The sequence below is a fragment of the Chrysochloris asiatica genome, unplaced genomic scaffold (assembly GCF_000296735.1).
Source record: "Chrysochloris asiatica unplaced genomic scaffold, ChrAsi1.0 scaffold00299, whole genome shotgun sequence".
Classification (NCBI taxonomy): domain Eukaryota; kingdom Metazoa; phylum Chordata; class Mammalia; order Afrosoricida; family Chrysochloridae; genus Chrysochloris; species Chrysochloris asiatica.
This window is the reverse complement of record NW_006408817.1, coordinates 1176057-1185937: the sequence shown is the minus strand read 5'-3', so window position 1 is coordinate 1185937 and position 9881 is coordinate 1176057. Positions and strand designations below refer to the sequence as shown.

Sequence of the window (9881 nt, the reverse complement as noted above, 5' to 3'; positions counted from 1 at the left end):
GGCAGCATCAATGGGCTCAAGCATGGCAACAGTAGTGAGGTTGGCCCAGGATAGGGCATTGTTTTGTTCTGCTGTGCATAATGTTGCTATGAGTTGGTACCAACTCAATGGCACCTAACAACAACAAACAACAAGTTGAGTTCTGATTATCAAGCCATTGAGGCTAGGTCAAATGGGTACTATCTACAAGTTTCGATGTTCTTGTGTATCTCCCCTCACTTCATATCAGCTGGATGCTTCACTCTCAGTTCTAGCCCTTTGTGGCTATGTCCTGGTCCATCATCTCAGGTGTCCCCAGGTCTCACCACACTTTAGAACAACCAGGTCTTCCTCTTCTCTCTCGCATCTCCAGGTCAATGGGAGTCTATGGACTGTAGTTGAACTCAGCCCATTTCTTCATCACTGTCCTGCCCCCTTTTCCATTCACCAGTAGACCAGTGTGGTCACCAGCAAGCTTACATGCCTGCTCATGAGTTCCCTGTGAGTTTCAGTCTTAGAGGGGGGTTTGTCCTGAAGGTACTTGATTGCTTGCCTTGATGGCTTCCTGGTGAACAGCTTGCTTATTCTTTCAGTAGCCAGTTGTACTGCCATTTTTATTTTGGGTTTTTCATGATGATCTTTCTTTGAAGATGTATGTTCTGTCACTGTAGCTGTTCCAGGCTGGTCTGCTTGTCCTTTCTAGTGGGGATGTCCTAGCTCTGAGGGTTCTGGATGGGATTCGGGATTCCACCTAAGGTCCTATACACTGCAAAGGCTCTGCAAGAAGCCTATTTCACTGGGCAACTTCTAGAACCCCTTTTAGGTATTCCAGTCAGTTATAGGCTGAAAAGGGGCTTACAAGCTTTCTGTAATCATGTTTCCCAACATTCCTTTCTGTCCCACTCAAGTGTCTATTTTACAATAGTAGGCAAGGGAAACCAGTATTCATAAGACAGTCAACCATCTTAATCTTATTTCTCCTCTTCAAACTATGCCTAGATTCCTGTATCACAAAGCCCTGTTATTCCAAGGTTGAGTATGTATCACTATTCACCTCTGTCCCATTTAGCCCATGCAAACCTGTCTCAGTATTCCCCTATCTACCTTGTTCTTCCACCCCCTCCTCCTTCTTGTATTGCCCTCCCCAACACCCAAACTATGATGTGTCTGCCCCCTATCCTGTGCTTTACCTTCACTTCCCTCCCCCTAAACTCCCCACCTCAACCGTTGTGGTTACCTTATATTCCATTAACTTTTCCCTCCATTTAAGATAGTTTATTCTACCTGACCTTCTCACCACCTTGATCTCTGTCCCTCTGTGTTTACCTTCTTTCACATTGTAATTGTTTTGATCATAGACTAACCTCCCAGATCCTCTGAATTTGTTCTTATAGAATCTGTTCTCGATTCTTCCATTTGTCAATTGAGTTCTGGATGGTGCTGCCACGTATGTCAATCTCTGGTTGTTGTCTGTTTTTGTTGGTTCCCAGTCCACAGAACTCTCTTTATGATGTTTTTCATCAGAGGCTTGGCTTTGGCACAATCCCTTAGCTTCTGTTTATCCTGGAATATTTTGATTACACTATCTATTGACAGCTTTGCTGGGTAGAGGATTCTTGGGTGGCAGTTGTTTTTTTTCTCTATAAGAGTTTTATATATGTCTCCCCATTGCCATCTTGCCTGCATGATTTCTGCTGAGAGATCCGAGCTTAATCTGATATGCTTGCCTTTATATGTTACACTTCTTTTTTCCCTAGCTGCATTCAAGATTCTGTCCTTATCTTTGATTTTAGAGAGCTTGATTATTATGTCTTGGTGATAGTCTTTTAGGGTCTATCCTAAAGACATCCTGGGGTCATTGAGCTTCTTGAATGCGTATCTTTAAGCTTTTCAAGATGTTAGGAAATTTTTTTTCCAGCAGCTCTTCAACTATCTCCTCTGTGGACTTGTGTGGTTCTTCCTGTTCTGGAATGCTGATAATTCTTAAGTTATTCCTCCTCATGTTGTCCAACATGAATCTTAGACCTTCTTCAGACTTTTTTATCCTTTTTTCTGCTTGCTTTTTATCTTAGTAATATTGAGAGATTCATCTTCTAGCTCACTAGTTCTGGCTTCCATCTCTTCAATTCGACTCCTTTGCCCTTTCAGTGTATTGTCCATTTCTGATAGCCTATTATTAATCATTTGGACCTCTTTCTGTAGGTTTTGAATTATTTACAATGCTGTATCTATCTTGTTTAATTCGTCCTGTAGTGCTTTCCTGACTTCTTCCTTATTTTTCTCAACTCCATTGTAAAGTGTTTTGATATATTTTATAATCATTTTTCTGACTTCCTTCTCCGGTATTTTCAAAGCATGCCCCTCCTTCCAGTATGGAGTTTAGGTCTATCATCAGCTCATTTTTCTCAGTCACTTTATCTCATTTCTGGACATGTGCTGTTATGGTCATCTGTTTCTTTTTCTTGTGCATACTCAATAGTTATTTGTGGCCTTAATCCTTAGATGAGTGTGTATTTTTGGTATTTTTTATGCTTTCTGATTGCCTCTAGCTAGATGTGATCAGGAGATGGGCTTCCCTTTTTACTTTTCTTATTACTTGACTCAGAGTAACTGTTGTAGGTGTTGGTTGCCTACCTGGTATATGGCATCTGGTATTGGTTCTTGTCTGGGTTGTGGGATTTTATATGGTGTGATTGTAGCTTGACTATATGACAGCAATTGCTGTCTCTTCCTAGGTAATGTATGGAGAGAAAGAGCCACCTAAAGGTAAAGAGGGGCCAAAAAACAAATCAGCAACAGCAAAAAAAAGACAGATTGGATGCTGTGGTCTATAATCTCATAAAAGAGTGAAGAGGGGAAAAAAATCTGTATGCTAATATGAGTATGATTTTAATGCCCTCTTTCAGCTTCTTGCCTTCAAAGCCACCTGAGAAATTTCAGTATGCCACTGTTGGTTGTATGACATAACTCAGGATTTACTTTTCGGCCTGTTTCCTTTTTAGTCTGCCTGTCCCACTCCACAACCCCCGTTCAGGCCTTTTTCCTAGTGATAAACAGTTCAGGGACAGCTGTGGTTGTTATGCGCTGTCATTTGGTTTTAAGTGGCAACTGTTCCTTTAAATTTTGAGGAGATCTGTGTGCATGCATAATAGAAGATCCCGGGGGTGAGGGTGGGGAGTCAGCTCGCTCAGGTACCCCCTTTAGTCACCAGAATGGAGGTGCGCAGACAAGAGACTAATTAACACATACAGAAAAAAGAAAGAATGTCCACACCTTTATCTCTGTGGTTCTGTTGGCGTCTTTGGCTGCTCTGGTCCTTCCCCTGTTCAGTCTTGCCCAAGATGGCCACTCCGGGAGCAGCTAAGCGCCTTGGATTAGGAAGCACTGAATTTCTTGCTTCTGCTACAAATTCCACTGGCTGTAAGCCTTCCAACTTTCTAAATATTTCTTTATATGTGGTTCAGAGTTCCGAGACCATCCCTGAACCTGCTTGGTCCGGTGTTCTGTGTTGTTGCTGACGGAGATCCTCACTGCACTTCTACCCGATCCACCATCTTGTTTGTTCTCCCTCCTCAACCTGAATTTATATCCTAGGTCTGTCATTTTTCTAACTTTGCTCTTAAGTTCTCTTAACTATAAAATTGGGGAGAAGTTGATTTAAAAAAAAGTAACTATTCACAGAGGGTTTTTAAAGACTACTTGTTGCTTATGTATTGCCTGGGAAATGGGATCATGTGAGTGTGAAACTGAAAAGACAGCTGGTCAATAGTAGGAACTTGAGTCTTCCAAAATAGGAAATTGAGCTAATGTGTGGGAAGTCGCCTGATGTTGAGATACTATTGTCAGAAGCAATGGGAAATGAGTTGTTTTCTTTCTTGAATGAAAGAGAGGGTTCATACTTTTTGTATTTACTATATTATTTACTTTATTAACTTGCAGGAAAATCACTCTTAGTTCTATTGGTTCATAATGTCAAAGCATAATTCTAAAATGTTTAGAACTGATAAGAAGTATTAAAAATGTATTTTGACAGAAATAAGGCCTCTAACTAACTTGTGAACCAAATGTACTCTATTTTGAATTTTTAAATGCAACTCTGTCATACAATGCAGCTCTCATTTCTGTAAAGTTTCCACTGTGCCTTTAACCTAGAAGCAAACAGTTCTTCAGAAAATGCAATTTTGTCCACCCTACTCTGCTTGTCCAAAAAGTTTTTAGAAAATTAGCTTATAATGATAAATTGTTGATGCTAAAAAACACACACACACAAAAAAAAACCCTAACTAATAATTCAACTAGTACAGGTGTTAAGCAGATGAATTTAGTGGTCAGCCGATTCTCAGGAAATACCTGCTTTGTACCTCCTCAAAAAAATAAATGTTTTTTTAACCTCTGCGTGAGTCCTTACAAAGCCGCATACTTTTTGATAGTCTTGTTCTCGCCCTCTTCTGACCTCTGTAAATGTCAACCAATCACAAATGAAACATTTTTGTTGTAACCTTCTGTAACCTGTCTATAATTTTCTTTCTTAGTAGTGTCTTTGCCTGGCTTTGGTATCAGGATTATGATTACTTCATAGAGTGATTTTCTATGTTCTGGAACAGTTCTAGTGGAATTATTTGAATGGTGGCATAATTCAGGGAATCTGTCTGGGCCATTTTGTTGGAAATTTTTTATAACCTGTTCAATTTCATTTTTTGTTGTTAGTGTTCAGATTTTCTATACCCATCTATATTATTTCAAGTAGGTATAAAGAAATGTCCATTTCTGCTAGGTTTTCATAATTATTGGAGTATACTTCTTCATGTTGTTGTTAGATGCTATTGAGTCATTCCAACTCATAGTGACCCTATGAACAACAAAAAAATCTCTGCCCAGTCCCACACCATCCTCATAATTGTTGCATTGTTTGAGGTCATTGTCATGGACACTGTGTCAGTCCATCTTGTTGAGGTTCTTCCTCTTTTACAGGGACCCTCTACCAAGCATGATATCCACCTGTAGGGATTGGGCTGTCCAGATAACATGTCTGAAAAGAAAGTCTCACCATCTTCATTTAAAAGGCTTTACTTCTTCCAAGACAGAATCCTTCATTTTTCTAGTGATTGTGGTGGTCGTGTGCCATTGACTTGGTTCTGACTCTTAGGGATCCTGTATAGAGTTTCCAGCCTTTGATTTTAACCTTATTTTGAGCTTTGTATCTTAGTTGTGTCCCTTCTAGGCAGCTTATTGATGGGTCATGTTTCTTGTCCATTCTACCACTCTCTTGTTTCTTGACTGTTATTTTTAAGCCTTTTTTTTTTCAGGTGTGAGTATACTACTGCCATTTGGTTGTGCTCCTTTTTGTGGTGTTGATGATTTATTTGATCCATATGCTTTTATGCGCTGAGTTATTTTTGCTTGTGAATTTTCCTTCATTGCTAAGAGAATGAAATAATTAAATGACATAGTGCATATAATGCATTTAGTACCCTCCCTGGCAAGTACCCAATAATTAGTATCATTATTTAAATTTTCTATGTGGTCTGAATGTTTTATAACAATACATTACTTTTATATTCAGAAAAATAGCTCTATTTCTATTTTGGAAAAAAAAAAAAGAAAAGAAAAATACTCCCAGGAATAAAGATAAAAAACGATCTAAACTGGAAATAGATCTGCTGGTTTTGGGTCTCAAGTAAACAATAATACTGAATTTGTTTGTACTGTTATTGTTGTTAGGTACCATTAAGTCAGTTCCAACTCATAGTAGCACTTTGAACAACAGGACAAAACACTGCCCAGTCCTGCACCATCCTCACAATTGTTAATATGTTTCAGTTATGTTGTTGTATTGCTATTGCCAACATCAGTCCATCTCATTGGGGATCTTCCTCTCCAAGCATGATGTCCTTCTCCAGGAATTGGTCTCTCTTAGCAACGTGTCAAAAATACAAGAGACAGAGTCTTGTCATCGTTGCTTCTAAGGAACAATCCAGTTGTACTTCTTCTAAAACAGATGTATTTGTTCTTGTGGTAGTCCATTCTTTGTGAACACCATAATTCAAATGCATTGATTCTTCCATGGTTTTCCTTATTCATTGTCCAACTTTCACATGCTTATCAGGCAATTGAAAATACCATGGTTTGGGTCAGAGACACCTTAGTGTGCAAAGGAAAATCTTTGCTCTTTAACACTTTCAAGAGGGCTTTTGCAGAAGATTTCCCTGATGCAATATGTCATTTGATTTCTTGACTGCTGCTTCCATGAACATTGATCATGGACCCAAACAAAATTAATCTATGACAACTTCAATGTTTTCTCCATTTATCATGATGGTATTTATTGGACTGATTGTGAGGGTTTTCATTTTCTTTCCATTGAGATGTAATCCATACTGAAGGCCGTAGTTTTTGATCTTCATTGGTATTTCAAGTCCTCTTGGCTTCCAGCAAGCCAGGTGTTTCATTTATATAGTATAGCAGGTTGTTATGAGACTTCCTCCAATTCTGATGCCATGTTCTTCATTTAATCCAGCTACTCAGATGATTTGCTCAGCATTCAAATAGAATAAATAAGATGAAAGGATATAAACACCCACTGCCTTGGTTATCTTCTGAGGCCTGGTCTGTCATTACTTGACACCAGCTGTCTCCACATTGCTGTGTGTTACAATTAGGAATTTGGAGGCATTGGAAGCTGTACCTCCAACTGGAGACTGGTTTGGTTATATTCAGCTTTGTGTATCTGTCTCTACACAAATACATTTTTATATTTCATCAGTCATTTGTCTCAAAGCCTGTTATGAAAAGGAAACATTCAATTTTAATAAACATTTATATTTACAGAAAAATCTAATTTTTCAAAAGCATGTGTTTGTTACAGATTTTACATCCTGAAGTTCAAACTCTAGATCTACAAAGCTGCGATATTTCAGATACTGCTCTCTTACAACTATGTAACTGCAGAAAACTGAAGAAATTAAATTTAAATTCTTCAAAAGAAGACAGAATTTCTATAACTTCAGAAGGTATGTGTTTTTGTCTGGGTTTTCTAGCAAAGCAAAAACATATATATGCATCTACAAAGTGAGAGTTACTTCAAGGAAACAATTCATGCAATTGTGGGAGCTCTGGTAGCCTAGTGGTTACAAATCGGGCACTAACCTCAGGGTCAGCAGTTCAAAACTACCAGCAATTCATCAGGAGAAAGATGAGGCTTTCTGCTCTCGTAAATATTTACTTCCTCGGAAACCCTGTACAGGGTCGCTATGGGTCGGAACCGACTCCAGGTGCTTACCAACAACAACAATCAAGTCCCAAGTCCATGAGTCAGGCAACAGGCTGCAGGCTTCTGCTAGTTCACAGGGTTGCAGGGATTGGACAATTACAAATTTGCAAGTCAGGCAGCAGACCAGAGACTTCTGCAGGTGTACATTCCAAGAACCAGAGGCTAGACAACTAGAAAAATGCAGGGTGGACAGAGAAAGAGAACTTTGCCAGAACATCCACTTATATCCTAGAGGCAGGCTATACCCTCAGGGAAACTCTTCTTTTAACTGATTGGTTAATCACTTCAGATCGTATCATGGAAAGTGATTACGTTATGTTATGTTATGTTATGTTATATCATGTCATGTTACATTATAGAAGGACCCAGTCCAGTGTCAAACTACTAAAAATCATAGCTTAGCCAAATTGGCCCATAACATTAACCTCATAGTATGTATGCTGAAGAAAGTGACAGATTATTATTCACCAATCCAGTATAATTTTGGAGCAAAGAAGGGGAAAATATGTCAAAAGAAATATGAAATGTGAAAGAAATAGAAATTATATTTATCAATACAAATACTTAGACTAAGATGTTGTTGTTGTTAAGTACCATCAAGGCAGTTCCTACTCATAGCGACCCTGCATAGTATTTCTAATGAGTGGCTGGTGAGCTTGAACCACCAACCTTTCAGTTCAAATCAACCTTGCACATTAACCTTCGGTGCCACATCAGGACTCCTAGACTATGATAAAACATCCGAATTAGGATTCTTGCATAATTTTTTTTATCACCAGTGTTGATCAAATTTAAGAAATAAATTGGGCAAATCACTACATTTTATTTTAAACATATTTAAAATATAGAGGTATCCATCCTTGTTTATTTTTCTTAGCATTGTTGTTGTTAAATGCCATTGAGTCAGTTCCAACCCATAGGGACCCTGTATAGGGTTTCTGAGGAGTGGCTGATAAGCTTGAACTGCCAATCTTGTGGTTCAAATCCACTTTGCAGTCCAGCATATTAACCCACAGCGCCACACCAGGACTCCATAGTGGAACAAAAAAATGACCAGTACCTACTTTCAATCAAGGCTTTTTTGATGCAGATTGAACTTACTAGGCACTCTACTAGTAAACAAAATTTTTTATTGTCACTATTAAATGGTATAGTAAATGTTTACCAATTTTTTTAAAAAAACATAAACTGTTGTCCCTCTAGCTAACTTACTGGGTTTCTGAAAATTTGGGTGGGTAGTTGTATTTTACAGTTATCTTGGTTAGCAAGTTTTTGTTGTTGTTGTTAAGTGCCATCATGTCAGTTCCAACCCTTAGCAACCCTATATAGGGTTTCAGAGGAGCTTAAACTGCCGACCTTGCAGCTCAAATGGCTTTGTGGTCTGGCACATTAACCCACAATACCACACCAGGACTCAGGTTAGCAAATTAGGATATTCATAATATTGCAAAGAGGAGTAATTTTTTTAAATGTTTAGATAAGAAATGACTCACTAAAAAGAACTTCCAGGCTTGACTCTGGTGAATAAAATAGCAGTTCTTCCTTAAATTCTGTATTTAAGATAAAGAAAACAATAAAATAACCTACTTCCCCCTTTAGTGTATTTTACCATAAAGATATCTTTTAACAATACTGCAATGTTAGTTCATGAATAAAGGGCCCAGAAATCCTAAAGTACCCTTTTATTTATGGAACACATTGTGATGTTCCAGTCTCCCGTGTGCATTTATATCAGTTTAATTAGATTCAAGGAATTTTCTTTTCTTGACCCTCAGTAAAAATGTAAGATTGGTCCAGGTCAGCAGAGGAGTGTGGTGATAGAAATGAAATCCAAGGACAGAGTCACATAGGAAAAGGAGGATACAGAGGTATAGGTATAATTCCTAAGGATAAGCATAAAGACCATTGCTTAAAACATGCAATTTTACTTTTATTTCCCTTTAGAGTAACATAGAAATTTACTTTATTACTTTAAAACTTTTGTTTAACCAACAGGGAGTCATCCTCTATTTATCTAATTTGATTCCTATTTCTCAAAAGTGAATCTAACCCTAAATAGATTTTCCATAAAGAATATACCACAGGTTGTATAGAGAATTCATGAAACATCCCAGAAGTGCTTTGAATAATGACAGCATCAAGGGAAAATCAGTCCATCCTCACAGATGGGCTACTTTGAAAAGGCTATTATATATATATACAATTGGATAAATTAGTACTGGTGATCTCTAAAACGGTAAACAGTGACATTTTTTTCATATATATACATACATATCTCATCAATATGCAATTATGTTTTCCTCCAGGAATAAAAGCTGTGGCTTCATCTTGTTTATATCTACATGAAGCTTTTCTGAAAAGATGCTGCAATATCACTGATGAAGGAGTCCTTGCTCTTGCACTCAATTGTCGGATGCTGAAGATCATTGATTTGGGTGGCTGCTTAAGTATTACTGATGTATCCTTACATGCATTAGGAGAAAACTGCCTATATTTGCAGTGTGTTGACTTTTCAGCTACTCAGGTAAATATAAATATAGACTTGAAACATGTAGACTGTGTGTGTTTGCTCAATGTATTTCCATGACATAATTTATTGTTTGCAGGGAGTTCCTGCTCTCCGCAGGGGTGG

The 9881-nt window shown here is 38.1% G+C and overlaps 1 protein-coding gene across 1 annotated transcript in view; it reads left to right on the top strand.

Moving 5' to 3' along the window:
• The window catches only part of AMN1 (antagonist of mitotic exit network 1 homolog (S. cerevisiae)), a 62106-nt gene that overhangs the window by 26485 nt on the left and 25740 nt on the right, over positions 1-9881 (top strand). The window contains exons 3-4 of the mRNA XM_006874752.1: positions 6845-6989; positions 9556-9773. Coding sequence (XP_006874814.1) covers positions 6845-6989; positions 9556-9773 — 363 coding nt within the window. The remainder of the gene's footprint in view (positions 1-6844; positions 6990-9555; positions 9774-9881) is intronic.